The sequence below is a fragment of the Podarcis vaucheri genome (assembly GCF_965113315.1).
Source record: "Podarcis vaucheri genome assembly, chromosome: 2".
Classification (NCBI taxonomy): domain Eukaryota; kingdom Metazoa; phylum Chordata; class Lepidosauria; order Squamata; family Lacertidae; genus Podarcis; species Podarcis vaucheri.
This window is the reverse complement of record NC_138760.1, coordinates 56,114,335-56,135,380: the sequence shown is the minus strand read 5'-3', so window position 1 is coordinate 56,135,380 and position 21,046 is coordinate 56,114,335. Positions and strand designations below refer to the sequence as shown.

The 21,046-nt window shown below is 41.7% G+C and overlaps 1 protein-coding gene across 3 annotated transcripts in view; it reads left to right on the top strand.

Annotated features, from left to right (window-relative positions):
* NEURL1B (neuralized E3 ubiquitin protein ligase 1B) overlaps nt 1-21,046 on the top strand; it is a 190,700-nt gene that overhangs the window by 132,034 nt on the left and 37,620 nt on the right. For 2 of the 3 annotated variants that reach the window (XM_082213059.1, XM_082213058.1), the window contains exon 1: nt 9,777-10,184. The exons of the other annotated variant lie outside the window; for it this stretch is intronic. In XM_082213059.1, coding sequence (XP_082069185.1) covers nt 10,154-10,184 — 31 coding nt within the window. In that variant the 5' untranslated portion in view covers nt 9,777-10,153. Of the gene's footprint in view, nt 1-9,776; nt 10,185-21,046 lie in introns of those variants that run through there. 3 annotated transcript variants of the gene reach the window in all.

The window sequence follows — 21,046 nt, the reverse complement described above, 5'->3', positions numbered from 1 at the left end:
GCATAACTGCACTTTCAGGTCATTTCCCTTTAGTGTACAATCACACATGCAACCAAATCCTATTACCCTAACAGTAGGCATGAAAAGGAACTAGGAGGACGGGACATAAGGTCATAGAAAGGTGGCTTATAAAGACTTCACTGGGAGCTTTTGAAAGCTAACAACACACAGAGAAATTGGAAATAGATTTCAAGATAGCTTGGAAGCTACCGTAGCCGTCCAAGTTTCAAAGTGCCAGAGGCATAGGATGACAGTGATGTGGAATCCCTGCTGTTTAGAAAGATGCCAAATGAAAGTGTAATTAAGGAGTTATCATGCCAGCCTCCTGTTGATGCAACAATTTTATTTGTTTGCTTCGATTTTTGCTCTGCCTTATCTGGAGCTCAAGTTCGCTACATTTTTTTTTTAAAAAATATATTTTTATTAAAGTTTTCTTGGTTTACAAAGGTATGTGCTATGTCTCTTTTTTCAAGTTACATTTTCCATAGGTCAGTTTCATTTGCTGAGACATTAGGGCTACATTAGGAAGAAAAGGGAGGGAAGAGGTGGAGGGGGGAAAGAAGAGTGGGGGTGGGGTCTGGAGGCGATGTTTCTAATTTGCTTAATGTATGTGTGGGGTTTTGTGTCAGCGTCGTTTGTGCTCTTTGCTATTCGCTTGTGCTCCTTTGGTGGTGAGAGAAATTGGAGTTGGCCTAGGGTGTGGTTGCTTGTTTGTGATTGCCTGTGGTAAACTTTGTTTTTGTGTTTGAGTGGGGTGGATGGGTGTTTTTGAATCAGGTTAGCCATATTGATTTGTAAGCTGTTGGTGGATTCTTATCATTGTCTTGTTGGGCTGTGTATGTGATAAAGGGGAGCCATACTGGGTTGAAGGTATCTTCTTCTATTTGTCCCCGTGTCAGTTTCAGTTTATTGGTTAATTTTTCTAGTAGGGCTGTTTCCCATACTATTTGGTACCATTGGTCCATGCTTACTCCTGACAGGTCTCTCCAGTGTCTGGCTATGATGTTTCTGGTTGCTGAGAGTAGGTGGGTTATGAGTTCTGTGTGATGTGAGTGGGCATTATTGTTTTGGAATATGTTTAGTAGGGCCAGTTCTGGGGTGATTTCTAATACCTGCTTAGTTTTTTTACATATTTCTTGTATGGCTGTTGTCCAAAATAGTTGGATTTTGGGGCATTCCCACCACATGTGTATGTATGTGTCTGTGGAGGTGCACCCGCTCCAGCATTTTGGTGAGGTTTCTGGGCGTATTAGCGCTAATTTCCTTGGTGTTAAGTGTTGGCTTTTTGCAGTATAGTAATGCTGCAGAGAGCTTGCTGGGGAGATCATGCATTAAAAAGAGAGGACTCAAAAAGTACTTAAAGGTTTTAATAAGAAAAACAAAAACTCCATTTACACTAAATACATTAACAAACCAGACCCAACCACCAACCCATCCCCCAGGGTAATGGGAGAGCTAGGTGCTGCTCCTTATATACTCTACCCAAATGTTGACACGCCTTAATCAAATACAACTCAGCAGCACCTGCTATGTTTCACAGCTGTAAAGCTGGGTCTCGTTATCTTGCTCTGGCCCTTGCTCCGGCCCCTTAAAGACATACACATGGAGTGGAACAATGATGAACCTTTACATGTAAAGAAACCATTCAACATTAAGTACCACCTGTAGATGAGTTTCAGAGTGAGTTCTCTCCTTCTTGTTGACATGGATTTAAGGGGGGTGGGTTAGACCACATTCTGGTCCATTGAGTTGGGTTAATTTCATAGCCTATGTTGTCTTCCCAGTGTTTTTTATTATGTCTAGGGGGTTTGTGGGGCTACAACATTTTTTTAAACTTAACCCTCCCCTCTGAAAGCTTCCAAACAAACTAAATATAAAACACCATCATGTAAGCATACAATTCAATCTAAACCCATATTAATTTTAATTGGGACTTCCACAGGGGGAGTATATCCCATGGGTTGTGTCTATTAGTCAGATCTCCTGCTCTGCAACTTTAATGACTCCCCCAATTCTGCCACAGGACATGACCCTCACCTTCTTTCATGGCATAGCTCTTGACTTTTCTCCTCCCCTCCAACCAGTTCCACATTTTCTTGTGCACTATGGGTGCAGCTGCTGCCTCATGGAATTGTCATTCACGGCATATTGGAGTGCCCCACTGCTGCTGCTTCTTTATTTAGAATATTAGCCTGTCCAACCCCGACCCCCAACAGTACGTGTCCAACAGTACATTAAATTACCTGTTCATTAAACTACTGTATTTCTGTAATTTCATGTTGTTTTAAACTGTTCTAAATATTGTGTAATATTGTGTTTTCACATTGTATCAAACTTATGTTTTAAGTGTTGTAACCTGCCCTGGGACCTTAGGGTGAAGGGTGGGTAAACAACAACAACAACCCTTTGCTGTAAGCCTTGATTAAACCAAGAAGGCTCTAATGAGCTACAGTTTTCTGTTTTGTCAGAACCTGGGAAGCTACGGTTGTTGTTTCATTCTGTTACTACTTGTTCATGCTGTTTTAGGGGGCGAGTTTGCTGTATTTTATATTTCTTTATTTTTATTTGAAATGTATTTGTTGCTTTTAATATTTTTTATTGCAAGTTGCCTTGAGACTACAGAGTTAGGCAACAAAGTAAATAAATAATTTGCCCACTTTGGAATAAGATAGAATCTTAAAACATGGTTTGAAGTTGCTGTAAATTCCTGACTTGCTCTGAAGCTGCTATGTATATTTTCCCGGATATTTATTATTTTATCTGAACCAGCTTACAGGAGCCATTTTTGGGTAAAGGGCATGCTAAAAGTGAACTTGAAGAGGCATGTTTGTGTTGTGGATGTGTTTGTTATGTTTCTTTGTGACTAGTTAATATACAGTCCCATCCATGGTTAACAGACACTTCCAGAAGGGGTATAGAACACCATTTATATAATGCAAATTAAACATGAGACTAGTTGATGTAACGTAAAAAAGCTAAACAGTTTTAAAGGGATATGACTTAACCAGAGTAAGCAATTATGAGTTGAAGCTTTGAAGCATTTCATTAGGCATAGGATATATCAATTGGGAATTCATTACAGTTGTTGGAGAAGGCCAGGGTTGTTTTTCTCAAAATGCAACTGGGAAAGTAGGCTACCTGTATTACGGAGCTTGTATCAATGTTCATCTTGCCAGCTGCTGAAAAGTGATTAGCCTGTATTTATGTAAAACCTCTCATTATGAAATGCAGGAATCTTGACTGGTAGCACCAACTATTTCAATTTACATATACAATTCCTTCCAGTGACGCTGAACCTCAAGGGGATTTTTATATTTCCATAACTTTCTTTCCTTCTCTAGGCAGATAAATGTAGGTTATCCCTTTCAATGTGATCCTAAGCTCTTGAGAAGGAAGGTATGGTTGGTCGCCTGTCAGCAAAAAGGCAAAAGAAGGGCAGTGGAATTGCAGATTGATAAGCTCCTTGTGTCAAGAAGCTACCTTAGACAAACCTACAAAATAGTTTACTTTCCTATAATAGGTTGGCCATTTATGCTGCATACCGTCCATTGAGCCACACAGCAACACCCGCCATTCCCCAATTGAAGATGGTTTTTACTCGTAAACCATTGAAGCCTTTTGGGTAGGTTGCTATGGTGACAGATTGAAGTGGTGGAAACGAGTGACACAAAAAGGCTAAAACATGGAATGGGTTGTCAGGAAATATATGACGGCAGAAGGAGTGTTCAGATAAACATCCAACATGCATTGAGTTCAGGATTGTACCCTCTCAACATGCACATCCGGTAGTCTTGTGAAATGGCCCCACACCTGGTCTGAGGTATACAGAATTCTTCCACATGAGGATTCATTTGGAATCCCTCTTCACATGGGGGAGCTGTACACATGTACATCTGTATGTGCACAGGGCATAGAGCCCCCTTCACATGCCTGCTGAATGTGCATGACTTATGGCAGGAGGGCTTGGGGGACAGGTGCCTAGCGGCAGGGCTAAACACTGCAATCCCATGACCTTACTCATTCATTATTTCAATAGATGAGGGATCAAGTGATCTCCATAGATCATAATTGCAGGTTGCAAACTGTCACTATACAGTACCTGGCTATTGGCCCTGCTGGCTGGGGCTAATGGGAGTCCAGCAACATCTGGAGGGCTACAGGTTCCCCATCCACTGCCATAAAAAGACATTCTAAGGTGTGGAGGGAACAGTTTAATAAGCATGGGTCAACACTCTTCAGGTATTAAGTGGCAATTCACTTGAATGTATAATGGAACTGGATTTCTTGAGCCATTAGTTTTTAAGGGATCCTCCTTAGATAGTGTTTGATGTTGATTACTGTAGTATTTCAATTATATGTACCTTTTGGTTGGCTTATGATTATACCCTTGGTTTTATATTAAAGTAATTATTTTGTGAACAGGACACTGAAAATATTCACATGCACCTGAACAAATATATTTGATGCTGTTTCCAGCATCCACTTTCTTAATCTAATGTATTTTGGAACAGCAAAACCTGGCCCTTTGGTGCCCCTCCTTCCTCCAGGGCATGGAGGAGGTACATCACTTTGGTCTCCTGAAATCACTCTTGCCCCTAGGTTTGTCCTTCTCTTCCCAGAAAAGTAAGAGTAAGGCAGAGTAAGGTGGGGAACTGAATCCACTGCCCTCCTGCAGGCCAAGATTGACAGATGGGTGTCATGTGACCCATTTTGCCCATGCCAAGTACCAGTTGATCAGGAAAAAAGAAGAGGCGATGTCTTATTGCCTTCATGTGGTGGTGATACTGGAGAAGGAAAACTCACAAAAGACTTTAATCCCCAAAGAACCAATGTAGGATGTCTGAATGGTGGGAAGAGAGTCAGTGAAATTTATAGATGCCAGATTTCCATTCAAGGCTCAGGCCAAGGTAGAATTCTCCCACCTGCTCGATCAGGGGAACAAAAAGAGTGGAAGACAAACTGACAATCTGCTCTAGTACTAGGGTAAAATTAGACAACCTGAAAGGAACATTAGACACTCTCAATTTTCCGCCTTTGTGTCTGAACGTGTGGGAGAGAAAGCTGGACGGAGGTGTTGGCTGTCAAAATAATAGTCGCTCTGACAAAATAATGGGGCTGCACTTATTTTTCTCAAGAAAAGGCTTAGGGAAATACACTGCACTGATTGCCTTTGTTTCATGCTTGATGTATTCTGCATCGTTATTATTTGGATTTTGCTCATTCCCCACCCAAGTCCTGCTGACAAAATATTAATCGCTTCAGGACTTCATGCAAGCCTGTTCCCCAAAAATATGGAGATTAGCTTTCCTCTTCTTCCTTTTCTTCTTGGAAAACAATTGCATTCTGAGTGGTTGACTTTGCTGTATGAGACATCAGTACGGTAACATGTCCTGAGACCTTCAGATATGGCAAGCATGATAAATCTAAATGAATACTCTTATAGGTAACGTAAGGTCACTGCTGTAGTGCATCAAGGATGGATGAGGGAAGCATAACTCCTCCACTGATTTATGCCCCTAGATGAAAAATACAAAGTGGAAATGTAAGGTGTGTGGCACTTCCTTGAAAGCTTCATTGAAATAAATGGGACTTGTGTGGGAGCAACTCTTTGTGCCACTGTTCCTTTGGAAAGCAAAAAAGCAAGCTGCTTTTTAGAACATGGTAATCCAGCTGCACACGACCACAACCCTTCTGTACTCTAATGCCTTTTAAAGTCATATAATTATATCTGCCCCACTTCCCTCAGAACTGTGAATTAGAGGAAGGGGAATTTCCCTTCTGGAAAGCAGCCCCCTGCCTTTTGCTCTCTCACAAGGAGCATTTCCCCCTGTCCACCCTAATGTATGCACACACTTTCTTTCTCAAAAGGGCATGTTTTATTTCAGCAAGAGCATCCTTTATTTATTTATTTTTTAAATGGACAGGTTTAGCATTTGCCTTGGTGAGCAAATGGCCTACATGTATCTAGATTGGTTAAAGTCTCTTTTTTAAAAAAATGAATTTGTATAATTAGTTTCATAGTAGATCTTTTGGTTTTGTATCTCTGCTGAATACTACACTTGGTATGCCATCATCTTCCCCTGCATTTTCTGGAGGCTGTTGATCACCTTTGTGTCACTTGTAGGTCATATTCTTTCACTCTGTTTTTCTTTCCTTGACAAAGTCCAGTCTAAGGAACCAGGTTTGGCCACGTTCTTAAAAATCACTGTTCTATCTCTTTTAAAAATTGTTCAACCTGTGTCAGGGGAAAAAACTACCAATCAGAATATGCCCTAATATAATGTACACTCATGGACATGTTAATGAGGTGCTTTTGCTGTGGCAGATTTTGCATTCAGTGATGTAATTATTTAATAAGCCATCACCTGGACCAGTTAGATTAAATCACGTTATTTGGTACATGTGTTATTAGATAACATTGTGTGATGCAAATGTCCATGTATGACATTGTGTGGTATCAGTCAAAGATCAACACCCCCAAAAGCACCTTGATTAGTACCTGGTTGGGCTAATTTTAGTGCACATGTTGTAGCATGTTATCTGGTATCTAATATCAGCTGATAACAACATAAAACAAGTATCTCCATCATCTTAAATGAATTTTGAAGCCACCCTAATTATAGATAATTATAGCAAGTGTGTCCTCAGATACAACAATAGACCAAGCCATAAGGAAAAGCAGGAGGCACTTTCTTTATACTGTGCAACAGTTGCAAAAAAGGCTTTACTTTTACAACAAACAGGAGTAATAATAATAATAACAACTTTTTTATTTATATGCTGCCCATCTGACTGGGTTGCCCCAGCCACTCTGGGCGGCTCCCAACAGGATATTAAAGACACAATAAAACATCAAACATTTAAAACTTCCCTATGCAGTGGTACCTCAGGTTAAGCACTTAATTTGTTCTGGAGGTCCGTTCTTAACCTGAAACTGTTCTTAACCTGAGGTACCACTTCAGCTAATGGGGCCTCCCGGTGCCGCGTGATTTCTGTTCTCATCCTGAAGCAAAGTTCTTAACCCAAGTTATTATTTCTGGGTTAGCGGAGTCTGTAACCTGAAGCGTCTGTAACCTGAGGTACCACTGTACAGGGCTGCCTTCAGAGCTCAATTGAACAAAGTAGACTTAAGCTCCAAGGAAGCAAGCACAGAATTGTGCTACAAACCTGCAGACCTATGTACACACATCTTATAATAAGCCCTGCTGAATGAAGCAGGACTTCTGAGTAAACATACATAGGAACCTGATACACATTATACAACAGACCAAAGTAACAGGGTTGGGTTTATTTTCCCTAGGTAGTTTTCTCTCTCTCTCTTTTGAATGCCCACATGAATGGCTAGCTAAATAGCCAAAAGATCCTTGGAGATGAGTCTGGAGGAGATGCCCGTCCACATGGCTATCACTGATGTGTATGCATAATACTGGGGTACCACCTAAGCTTATATTTTAATAAACCTATGGTGTTTAAGGGGTGGTGGTGGTAGTATAAAGGCAGAACAAAAGGCAACTTTCAACCTGTGATCCTATACATCAAGGCTTTTGTCTAGGAGAATAATATGCACAGAATAGCCCCATCTTGAGTGCAGTATAAATTCACAAAAAAGATCGCACTTGTATTATAATTGTGTTGCAGTCAGCCTTACGGATGGGTCACAGAGCTTCGAGCACATTAGGACGGCCTGAAACTAGGCATCAAGCAGCTCCATGAAGTAAGAATGCTTAAAAATGGCAACTAAGTGTGTGCTTATACAAAACAGGAGAATCATTTCACAATGAACTCCTAAGAAACTCACATTTCAGGAGTAAACATCCTTGAAATTGACCTTACTAGGAATGACTCAAGAGAATAATAGAGGGGCAAAATTACCCTTGACTGAATAAAGGAAACAGCAGGCTCATAGAAACACATACGCCACTGTGGTGTTAACTATTGCAGTAAAACAACAACAACCTGTACAGTTTGGGAGACTCTACATATGCCTAGATATTTTGTCACATTTTAAGAAGACTAAAGTAGTAAGATCTGTTGTATAATCTGAGGCAGCTGAATAAAATGACTTCCCAGAGTATATTTTAATAGTCACAGTAGATACATTTGATTTTCTGGAATTAGAAGCCATTATTTTACCTAATGGTTGTGTAGCATACATAATGTTCAGCCTTTCAAATCATCACCCAGCTGCCTAACAGGGAGCAGGAAACTTCTACCAGCTTTTAGCCTTTCTTAAATTCTACCCCTTTTGTATTCTTCATACAGTGGTACCTCGGGTTACATACGCTTCAGGTTACAGACTCCGCTAACCAAGAAATAGTGCTTCAGGTTAAGAACTTTGCTTCAGGATGAGAACAGAAATCGTGCTCCAGCAGCGTGGCAGCAGCAGGAGGCCCCATTAGCTAAAGTGGTACCTCAGGTTAAGAACAGTTTCAGGTTAAGAACGGACCTCCAGAACGAATTAAGTACTTAACCTGAGGTACCACTGTACTTACTTCCACTGAAGAAAACTGTTCTTGCTATGCTTGTATACTAATGGTTTTACAAAGGTAGCTGCATTGCAGGGGGTTAGACTAGATGACCCTGGGGGGTCCCATGCAACTCTACAATTCTATGATTCTATGCCTCCCATAGGCATCTGGTTGGCCACTGTGAGAATAGGATGCCAGACTAGATGACTATAGGGCTGATCCAGCAGGATTAGTTATGTTCTTAAGGATTCCAATTCTTTAACATAATTCCAATTCCAAACTGAGGGGATGAGCGTTAAAAAAGCAAATGGGTTTTGATATGCAAGTATTGTAAAGGGATGCACATTACCAACCTCACCCCTCAAAATACATTTTGGGGAAGGTCTGAGCTGGTGGCATTGACTAGGAAAGAGACCTTGGTGCTGTGGTGAGCTGTAGGTTGATGGACATGCTGACACAGTGTGCAGCAGGAAAGTTCCAAGTTGGGAATAATTAAGAAAGGGATCTGAAATCAAACTGCCAATGTTGTAATGCCCTAATACAAAATCTGTGGTGCATCCACACTTGATGTACAGTTGTGGCCAACGATGAAGAAAGTGGGATCCACCTGTCACCAACCATTCTGAGCTTCTGGCAACCACAGCCAGGATTGTGTTGCAGAATTGCAAAGCGGATTCTTTCCTGCAGACGTCGACGCGTTGTTTGTATATCGCATGCAGTAGGGGGCGGGAGCGGGGAATCAGAAGCTTAGCAAGGACCACGTGGGTGGCATTTAGCGGGGTGAAGGCTCAGGTGTGCTGAAAGAGCACGCCTACGCTGGCGGGATGGAGGGTTGCAGCGCGTTGTAGAAGCGCCCTAAAGCTGGCGTCGTAGCCACGAGCTTCGGTAAGGAGGTGTAGTCGAAATGTACAAAGTGGGCTGTTGACACGGATCCAGCCTCAGGGATGCGGGTGGGCTGGGTGACCTCTGAGCACATTCCAGCTCTCAGCCATTCTACCATTCGCCGTAGCTTGCCTTTGGCTTCGAAGCCATTCACAGTGCACTGCCTCTCCCCCTCGACGTCTCCCACCTGCCTCCCTCCCATATGCATTTATCCGTAGTTTGGGAATGGGGTGCAATTCTCCTTTTTACTTGCTTCGAAGCGGGCTGCCCCTACCCGCAAGCAGGGCCCCAGCCCGCTTTAGAGGGCCACTCGTCGGCATGCTCCTCTACCCGGACCCGCTCCTGTTGCCGCCGCGCGCATTGTGACGGCACAGGCGCCCCCGCTGCCTGCCTCCTCCAGCGTCGCCGCCCCCGCCCTCAATCCCGCCTTACGTAGGCTGGGCAGGCCGGCCGGCTGGCTGGCTGCTGCCAACTTTCAAACAATGCGTGCATGGCGGGCTCCGCCCCGGCTGGGCGGAGACGAGGGCTGGGCTCCGAGCCCTCGGCCAACCCTCCGGAGGCGGCCCCGGCCGCGGGGAGCTGGGGGCGCTGCTGACTCGCCGGGGCTGCTTCAGTGCCTGGTTCGGGGTTAAGCGCAGGGGAGACTCGCGAGCCCCAGCCGAGCCAGCGGAGCTGGCGGCGGCCCCCCTCCCTCTCCGCCCCGGTCAATGGCCCCTCGGAGCGCCGCCGCGCAGCTCCGGGCTCCGAGAGCGCCTTGCCCCGCCGAGCAGCCCCTCCGCGTGGCGTGAGTGCATGAAGCAGTGATGGGCAACACGGTGCACAAGACCCTGGCAGGTAAGCGCGGCTGCGGGGTGTGGTGGTGGTGGGGGGGGGCGTCGAAGGGCGCGGGCGGGCTCCGGGTTTCCTCGCGCGTCTTCGGAAGAGAGCTTTCTCACGGAGCCGTTAGACAAGGATGACCTCCTCCTCCGCTCGGTCGTCGGTGGGGACCTGCGTGTCTTCTGGGGAAAGGCAGGGGCGAGCTCGCTGTCCCCCGGCACCTTCTTTTGCCTTTGGGGGGGGGGCGTGTGTGAGAGAGAGCGGGGAAACTGCCCCACCTCCTGGGAAGCAGCTTATCTAAGTGTGCCCTGGTCCCATTGCCCCGGCTGCTTTTGCAGCTCTCTCTTGTTAGTGCAAACAGCAGTGGCATTTTCTATGTCTCTTCTCTCTTTTTCTTTCTCTACCTCGCCCCCTCCCCTCCCTTCCTGCACGTGCTGCTTTCTGTCACTCCCTGTTTTCTGCTGCTGCTGCCGCCGGAGGATAAGATACCTCTGACATTCCGGTCCATCCTCTGCTCTGATTGTGGCAAGCTGTCAAATCCGGATGGTATTGCTGAATTAAGTAGGGGAGGTTTTAACTGAAGATATGGGGGCTTAGGAGAGGAGAACTTGTTTCTGCGGATTCCCCATTTCCCACTTGATTTCTCTTAAAAAGAATATCTGTTTCAGTAATGATCCCCCCCCCCCACCGCCAGCTCAAAATTCGAATCTTATTTCATGGTAAGGATTTGAGCCTAATGATTCATAGCGGCATTTTGATTCTCTGCAGCTTTTGATTCTGGGGAGGAGGACCATGTAATGAATGAAGGTGGGGCTATGAGGTGCTCAGAGGCAATCCCTTTTTGGTTAGACAAGGAAACGGAAGAAAAAGGAAAAAAATGCATGTGCAGCCTGATGTATTATTGCACACTTACCTGGTGCTAAAAGTGGGCATAGGACAACAGCGTCAGAAAGGGGGAGTGGCCATAGCACAATAGTAGAGAAGCTCTTTGCATGCATGTGGCTTCTCTCTCTCTCCCACGTTCTGTCCCCACCATTTCCAGTTAAAACGTAGGGGTTTGCAGGGCAGGGAAAGATCCTTCTGCCGCTCACAATAGGCAGTGCAGGGCGAAAAAGGCACCCGTGGTCTGAACTGGTGTGTAAGGTGAAGCTGCTTTGCCAGTGGAAAGAGCTGTGCATTTAAAATTTTGACATGAAACATCTGCGTCTGATTGGATGGGAATTAAAAATCTGTATCCCGTGAATATATTCTACTTTATGCACTATGGTATGCAAATGCCTAGGAAACATAGGGTGCATTTCAAGAGCTGTGATCCTGAATCAGTCTCAAGTGGGCAGTCAGTGGGACTTCCAAATGTAAAATGTTTGGAATTGAATGAGGAAGAACTTTGACAAGCTGAGGGCTGGGGATGCAAAGAAGAAGAGGACCTGTTGCCTTTTTAGTGGGCACGGTTGGCAGACCAGGCATGAGTGAGAGGAGACAGATGCAGGAACGGATGGCTTTTGTTCCATAGCCAAGTGGCATGCTGGCGGTAGAACCAGTCCGTTTTGAAGCAGACTGTTTTCTTATGAAGAATGGTTCTGCTCCCTCTTTTAACCCCTGTTTCTGTGGAAGGGGAAGAATATGCTTTTCAAAACTCAGGCCCTTTCAGGATCTGCTGTGCCCTCCTCCCCCAGAAATTGAAATAAAAACAATGAACTTGAGCAGCAGCTGGGATGTCTTTTGGTCCCCTGCAAGTACAACAAAAGAAGGCAAAACTCTGTTTCTGGCTGAAAAAGCCATTTATGTGACTGAATTGAAGAGACGCCGCTGCCCCTCATTGTGAAATTTCCGAGTGTATTGGCCTTTATTTTTGCTTTTTGAAGACTTTGTATGTAGTTTCTTCTTTGTGACTCAAAAAGGGGAAAAATTGAAACCACATCTGAAACCTGTTTGATGCATTCAGTGATTTGATTTAAAATAAAGGTGCCCTCCCCAGCCAGCATTGTTCTGATATAATGAGAATAAAATCCACCCCCCCTCTTTTTGCTTGCAAGTTTGTAATTGCAACTCCTCCCTTCAACCCTGTCAGTGGGCAATGAGAACAGTTGGTTGATGAAGAATTAACGGTATTGAATTACTGCTCAGAGCTCCTGTGAGCTTGTGTCTTCAGCTGTCTCCCTTTTCTCTCTCTCGCTCTTCCTTATACCGTATGTCGTATTTAGTATACTTGGCTGCCTTATAAAGCCTGGCAGGCACGCTGCTGAACTGTGGCTGTCCTACAACACAATTATGAAGTTCCCTTTCTATAATGAGTATAAAAGCCCTAGTCTGAAATTCTCTTTGCAGCCCTACAAAACCTTTGAAAGTGGGCTTAATTTTGCTCGTTGGAGTTAAAAAGTGATGCTTTTTCTACTTTAATTTCTATTCATCTTAGGGACTTGATTAGACATCCAAATAAATTACTTATTTTATCAGTCAAGCACTTGATTTTACGAAGATGAAATTTCACCTGTATAGCAATTCATCTGTATAGTAGCTGCCCCACTGGAATATGTACCAGACCTCAGAACCATGCATGAAATACTGGGACAAGAGAGAGAAGCTTTTGTCTTAAATCTGTAGCTGCAGCCATGCTTATGTGCATCACAGAAGTATGTGCACCTTGGGCTAGTCACTGTCTCTCCGCCCAACCTCCCTCACAGGGTCACTGAGGGGTTAAAGGTAGGAGGAGGTCCATGCATGTCACCCAAAACTCATTTGGAGAGAGGGGATGATATAAATGTATATATATTTAAAACACACACTTGTATTTCTACTACCCAAAGGGTCAAATTCATTTTCACCTTGCTCTACATTATTTGCCTCAATTTGTAGAGTTTACAAAATAGCCAAAAAGCAAGATCAGAATCCATTCTAGGTACAGACTTGATGGAAACTTCAAGTCCACCAACTGAAAGAGCCACAGACAACCTGATAGGCATCCCTGCAGCCATTGAAAACATAGGATCTGCAAACTCTTTGTCAGGTTGACCTAGACGTGTTATTGTCATGTGGGAGGGAGGATGATTATACCCATTAAATAAGAGAGCCTCAGGAGGGTGGTGGGCTTCACATCTTCTGATGTGGAAAGCAACGAGAAGCAGCTTTGTGCCATGCAGAAAGGTTAAGAGGTTATTAAAGCTACTTCTGTCATTTTGTTAAGCTAAGCCGCTTAACTTTATCAAGCAAGCTTTCGACTAGAGCAACCTACACAAACATTAATGTTAATAGCTGGGAGTTTAACATCCTTGACTCATGAAGGACCTGTGCTCTTATCTAGCACAGAGTCTTCTCATGCTCCCACACTTTACAGAGTGCAATTGGAATTGCACAGAACCACTTTTGCAATTACAAAAGCTCATTACTTGTACACATTGGTATTTAATTGGATTCTGCTTTGAGTCTGAGTGTTTTGGTGTAACATACACATCAGTTTTCTTCCTTGCCAATAGCCACTTAAAAGGTAAAGGGGCCCCTGACCATTGGGTCAAGTCGTGGCCGACACTGGGGTTGCGGCGCTCATCTCGCTTTATTGGCCGAGGGAACCGGTGTACAGCTTCCGGGTCATGTGGCCAACATGACTAAGCTGCTTCTGGCGAAACCAGAGCAGCGCACGGAAATGCCGTTTACCTTCCCGCTGGAGCGGTACCTATTTATCTGCTTGTACTTTGACATGCTTTCGAACTGCTAGGTTGGCAGGAGCAGAGACTGAGCAACGGGAGCTCACCCCGTCGCAGGGATTCGAACCGCCAACCTTCTGATCAGCAAGTCCTAGGCTCTGTGGTTTAACCCACAGCGCTATGTGTGTGTTTTTACTAGAACTAACATGGTATATTAATAATGAGCAGGAAGTTACAGAAAACTTTTATTTAGGTATGAGCAGTTCCTAGTAGTAAAAAATCTATTTTCCTTGCTTTGCTGTGGGGAAGTTGTAGAATTTATAAAATATGTTATTTTGTTATGGGTCTTTTAAAAACATTTGCATCATTAAAGTTACATTCAACTTGAAATTGCATTGTGCCAAGATTGCTGTTAAAAACATATTTTTCAAGCTATATATGCTCTTAGGAGTAAGATATGGAGAAATAGAGAACATATTACTACATACAGTATTTAAAATTGTGGAGAAAGAGGTTGATTTACTGTACATTGAAAGGATAGAATCTTTAAAGCTTGAAATGTGGCATTTATGTCGCACATTCTGTGGATATGTAGGATTATGCCTATATTATATTTTGTTGCACAAGTGATGTTCCTCCATTCTGGAACATGGAATGTCTTAATATTCTTCCACAACAGTTGCTGGAGAACTAAAGATTCTTCTGTGCATATTTAAATTCTTGGGCTAATTCCCATTTGAAAATGCCAGGGGTGTTTAGGGTGATCATATGACTGTCCCAGTATCTTTAGAAATCTTTCATCTCCCCATCATCAGAAGCCTGAAGGGCTCTTCTTTATATTGTGTCAGCAGATGCTTTCTTGTTTAAGCAAAAGAAAATTCTTTTGCCCAGTCATCACAGTAGCAACAGTTTGTAGCAAAGCTGGGATAAACCAGACTAATATTCACCCAGCACTTAAGTGAAATGTTTATTTGATGCATCAAAGCTCCTTGCTGACTTTACTTTCTGTTTGTTTTCTTGAATTCTACATTAGAACTTTTTTGAAGTTGCACAAGAGAGTTTTATTCTGATCCCACGCAGAGAAAGTCCAGACAGACCATTCTCACTTACATCATGGAAAAAGCCCAAATAATCAACATTCCTCTGTATTCCTTAGATACTGTAGCTTTTAATGAGAAATATTGGGGGGAAATGGAAGTTCAATTTCTGCCTTTTAAGGCATTCTGCAGTGCAGTCTTACACATTGCTACTAAATATAAAGCTCAGTTTTCAGTGATGGCTTACTCCCAGGTAGGTGGGTATAGGATTTCAATCTTGGGTCTTAAACCACAGTCCTTTATCAATTTACTTAGGAGTAAGCCACCAATGAACTCACAGAGGTTTACTTATGGGTGGACAGGATTGCACTGCTAAGCCTTAAATTATAAAGCTATTATTTCTATTCTGCTCTTAACATTCAGAAAAGCTTTTAGGAAGCATCTTATTTTGTTATCATGACTGGTATTTTGATAGTTAACACAGCAAAGATACAGACATCGAACATGTTAAGGACATTGCCACAGTACTGGAATGAGTAATACAGCAGGGTTAATGAAATACCATTTTTATACATGTATTGAGAAATCACTATGAAAGGTTTGAATGCAAGAGTTAATGTGCTACTTAAACATTTTTTTTAATCCTCTGTAGTGGTAAAAATTGCTTTTATCTAAGAGCTTGCAGGTATAAAACTTTTCTACTTGCCAAAGAAACTTCTCGTATTATGCTTCTCTTGAGCCACAGTCCTTACATAGCACACTAACAAATTGGGACTTGGCTAGGATAACTCACCCAAAGATTGAACTCTATATTAGATTATACTTTCTTTTGATCTCCAAAGCTACTGCCGTTCCTTAATCATCTATTTTTGTTCCTGTTTTATATTGACCTGTCATTCCACAGAGATCATCTTCAGAAGCTCTCTTCCAAATATCTCGCCATGTGAAGCAAAGTGGGTGGCAACCCAAGAGATGGTTGTGATGCCATACCTTTAGCATTCCCCCTGCAGAGAGGTTGGCTTGGTTGGTGCCTACATTGAACCAGCTCAGGTGTCCCAGTAGGCCATGATTTATTGTGATGGATGTGAGCCACAGGGAGCATTAGGCTCACATGCTCCCTCTCCTCCTCTGGCATGGCTGTGAGAAGGAGATAAAAAAAAACCCTGATTTGGGTTAACCACAGTTTAGCATTGTTTCTGAACATGAGAGTTCATTGTTGGTCTTAATCATGGTTTGTTCAGCTTCAAAGCCCAGTGCTTGAAGTTGACTGATTTTAAGCAAACCATTGTTAATATTAGGGACAGTTTGTTGGGTCTGAATGAAACAACAAAGGGCAGGTAATAACAGATTAAAACAAAAACTTCTAATCACCTTCTCATGGCTGAGCTGGAGGAGGAGTGGGGCAGAGTACATGAGCCCAAAGTTTTATCCATTTGTTCCTATCACAATAAACTATACATTAGTTTAATATGACAGCTGATCCAGCTCACTGTTACAGATCAGCCACCCCTGCTGTATGATTCCTATTCCATCCTTTTGGAAAACCCATGGGGCTTGGATGTTTTCCCTAGTGGAGTGGGGGGGGGGGGGAGTGGTGAAATACCATTGTGGGATGACCATATTAATGCATCTTAATAGTTTTTTTCACTTGGGAATAGATAAAATATGCTGCCATAGTTAAATTATAATAAAAATGGGTTTAAGCTTGCATTGTAAGGAAGTCTGCTAAATGTTTGGGCTCAGCCATTTCACTGTAGTGACTTATATATCGTTTACAGCATTGTACTTCCTACAGCTGATAAACTTGGTATGCAACATTGCAATGAATGGGTAAGACTTGTTTTGACTTGAAAAGCTGGCTGAGAGTCAGAGTTGATGTTGCTGGATTATAAGCAACATGCCAGCCTATCATTTTGTGATGTTGCAGTGGCTTTGTAGATAATGATACCCCTTTATGGTTTGGAGCTAATTTCCCTTTATCTAAATTAGCTGATTGCTTGCTCTTCATTGACAGGTGGATCTTGTCTCACTATGCTCTGAGATTCCCCTTTGACATTCATGTCACCTTTTCTTCCTTAAAGCTTTTTGGTCCCCCTCAATGAGCTATCTTAGTGCATGTTTAATTATCACCTCCTCTGCTTTGCCACTTAAATATGGTACTTATATTGTGTTTCATAACCAGACAACAGGATATCATCCTAAAGGTGTGTGTGTGTGTGTGTGTGTGTGTGAAATGTTCCTTGGGGAATTACTATTGCAACAATAGAATCCAGACACTTTTTTCCGTGATTAGACTTCAAAGCAGCTATATTAGGTTATGTGCATAACATAACATTGGGCATCAAAACACAACTTCAGTACTTAAGATTTCTTCTCTTTTATTTATTGAATGTTTCAAAGAATTCCCAACTATTTCCTGCAATCCACCTAAAACTAAACAAGACCATACCGAATCATCTTGAGGATAATCCACAGAATATGTCTCTTCTGATTTCATGGCCAATATTATCTTTAGTTATTGCTCAATATTGCTCATAATTTATTAACCATCTGTTTTTTGTGGCACAAGTTCACACACCATCTACCAATCTGCTACCCCCCTCATCCATCGTCCTTTGTGGCATCATCTATGGTTGACAGTAGATAGCACTCATTTTCTGACTTGTTCATTTAGACTAATTGTTCCTCTCATCTCCTTATTAGGTAGCCTGAGAGAGAGTGTTCTGGATTTCCCGAAGGAGCTGAAATACTTGCCAGTTTGCATGGGGTGGGTCAGAGAAACATTTGTTGAATAATCCCCTATACTGAACCACATTCAAAAAGGAGGCCCATAATATATAGGCAGAGTGCATGCACTTGAGGTGCCCTGTCTTGGGTAGCTTGAAAGTCAGTGGGATAGGTGGTACTGAACAGCTCTAGAGAATAAAGGGAAGGCATGCAGGTATAATCTGAGCAGCTGTCCCAAGCACAAACTGCAAAATGTACTAGTTGACCTCTCAGCTAATGTTTGGACTTCGAGATTTGTTTTATGGTATAAGATACGTACTGGTATAAATCAGGGAAGAGTGCTGCAAACTATTGGAGACAGGAGCATACACAATTCCTTTAATTTGTTTGGATAAAGTGGTTAACTTCAATCAGGAAAATGGAGGGGGCAGTGGTGGGGACTCAAGACGTCAGACTGAATCAACCGTACAGCTTTATGGGGAAATGTTTGGAATTGAACGTGTCACTGCATTTTGAAAAGAACACCAATAAATTACACACATGTGAATCCACCTCAGTTGATTCTGGAATATAGCATGTGTGGGTTTGGTTTTTTTTTAATATGGTAAGGGTACCTGATTACAAAATGTGTGAGAAGATGCCATGAGTTGACTAATACCTTGAATACATGGTTTTATTTCTAATGTACGTAGTTGTTTAGTCTTCAGTCTGTTTTGTAGCTTGTGTGCCTATTACCAGCTAAAAACATAGCCTCTCAATTTGGATTGAAGCTGGTTTGGAGCAAAATGCAATGTTTCTTAAGAAACAACACAATAAATAACCACCCATGGCAATCCACTGGATGCAGAGTAAACAGGAGTGTGTACACAGCCTTTCTCACTGGTTGGATGTTCCCTTTTTATACCTAAGTTCTAGCAGCATGCAAATTATTCTAGCCCATTGATTATTCATACATTTTAAAAATGTTTTCTGAAATTACCATTGTAATGTTGATATCAAGAGTGCTCAAATACTTAGATAATGTTAGGTCTCTGCAATTTTTTTTTGTTTGAAAATGTAAACCCTAATGTGACTGGTGATGATGATTCATTTGGAAGATTATATAACATCCCTGTTCGTATTCTAAAAATCTGCCTGCAAATCAGTTCCAATCAAAGTTTCCAATCAAAGATGGAAATGAACATTTTGCTATTTGGCAGCACTCATGAATTAAACTAGTTCTGTGTCAGCAGGGCCTGTTTCATCATTGCCATAAATGCGATAATTTTCCATTTATTTTTTATCCTCGTCTCACATTTCCTAATATTATATTGCACTCAAATACTCTTAATCACATCATATTTTTTAAACAGTATTTCTAACAGTAATTTCACAGAGCTTCTTGAAAGCCAACGAACGTTATTTGCTCATCACAGAAATTTTTGATATACTCTGTAAATTTCTTCCAGTCCTCGGAGAATCTCTGGTCATGTTGGTTCCTAATTCTCCCCGTCAATCTGTCCATTTCTGCATATTCCATCAGTTTCATCCTCCATTCTTCTTTCGTGGGCATCTCTTCCTGTTGCCATTTCTGTGCCAGCAAAATTCTGGCTGCTGTTACTGCATACAAAACTAATTTTACATCTTTTTTACTAATTTCATTATCCAGTATTCCCAACAAGAGAGCTTCTGGTTTTTTAACAAAATTATATTTCAGCATTTTCTTTAACTCATTATAGATCATCTCCCAGAAGCTTTTTACCTTCTTACATTCCCACCACATATGGTAAAATGTTCCTTCTGTCTCCTTACACTTCCAACATTTATTACACACTTTATACATTTTACCCAGTTTTACTGGTGTTATATACCATCTATACAACATCTTCATAACATTTTCCTTAATCGTTGTACAAGCTGTAAACTTTAACCCATCCTTCCATAATTTAGTCCATTTCTCAAATTCAATATTATATCCGAAATCTCTAGCCCAACTAATCATAACAGATTTAACCTCTTCGTCCACAGTATTCCATTCCAACAATATTTTATACATTTTAGATAAAAATTTCACTTCATTGTTTAAGTTTTCTTGTTGAAATCTAGATTCTTTTTCAGAATATCCCCTCTCTAAAACCTCTTTTTTAAACATTTCATTTAACTGAAAATAATGCAGCCAATTCTTAACATATTCTTTTACTTCTTCATATGGTTTCAATTTCCACTTATTTCCTTCCTTTTTTAATAGTTTCTCATATGTTATCCATCTCCCGCTCATATTTATCTTTTTAATACTCATAACCTCTAATGGTGATAACCAATGTGGAATCTTTGGTTCTAATACATTTTTATACCTATTCCAAACTCCAATCAAAGATCCACTAAAGATGTGGTTCTCAAACCCTTTATGTATTCTTTTTTTATCATACCATAAATACGCGTGCCAACCGAATCTATTATCATAACCTTCTAAATCCAATAATTCATTATTTTCTAACTTCATCCATTCTTTCAACCAACAAAGACATGACGCTTCATAATATAACCTCAAGTCTGGCAGGGCGAAACCTCTTTCTCTTGCGTCAGTTAATATCTTAAATTTAATTCTTGGTTTCTTGCCCTGCCAAATATTTCTTGATAATATTCTTTGCCATTCTTTAAATATTGTCACTCCTTTTATTATTGGTATTGTTTGAAATAAAAATAACATTTTCGGTAGCACATTCATCTTTATCGTTGCAATCCTTCCCCAAAATGAGAATTTCATTCTACCCCACACCTCCAGGTCCTTTTTTATCTTATTCCATACTGGTACATAATTATCGTGAAATAAATCAATACCTCTAGTGGTTAGTGTAATCCCTAAATATTTAACTTTTTTCACCATTTCAATCCCTAATTGTAGCTGCAATCTTTCAATTACATCCTGTTCAATGTTTTTCGTAATTATTTTGGTTTTCTTTCTGTTTAACTTAAAGCTGGCCACCTCTCCAAATTGTTCTACCTCTTCCAACACTTCATCTACACTCTTCATAGGATCTTCTATTGTAATAATTAAATCATCCGCAAAAGCTTTGACTTTGTATTGATTTTGCCCTACTGACACTATTTTGATATTCTCATTATTCCTTATTGATCTTAAGAAGACCTCCAATACTGAGATGAATAACAGCGGTGACAATGGACATCCCTGCCTTGTACCTTTAGGTACAATTTTCAGAGAATTTTGACCTTGAGGGGACACACATCTTTGGGGTGAACCAGATGCAGAGGAACCTTTCATGGCTGTGTAGAAGAGGCAGTTTTATCAGGATCTGTTTTCTCAGCAAGTCTCACCTGCTGAAGTCTGTCTTACAATCCTGAAAGACTGAAGGAGCCCAGTCTCCTTTCGCATGTGGTTTCCCTGAGAGAGGCATGTAACTCAATGTCAAAAGTCTCTGAAAAGGAGTGTGGGATTGTGTTTAGCAGATAAGGATTAAAGTCGCTTATTGAAATT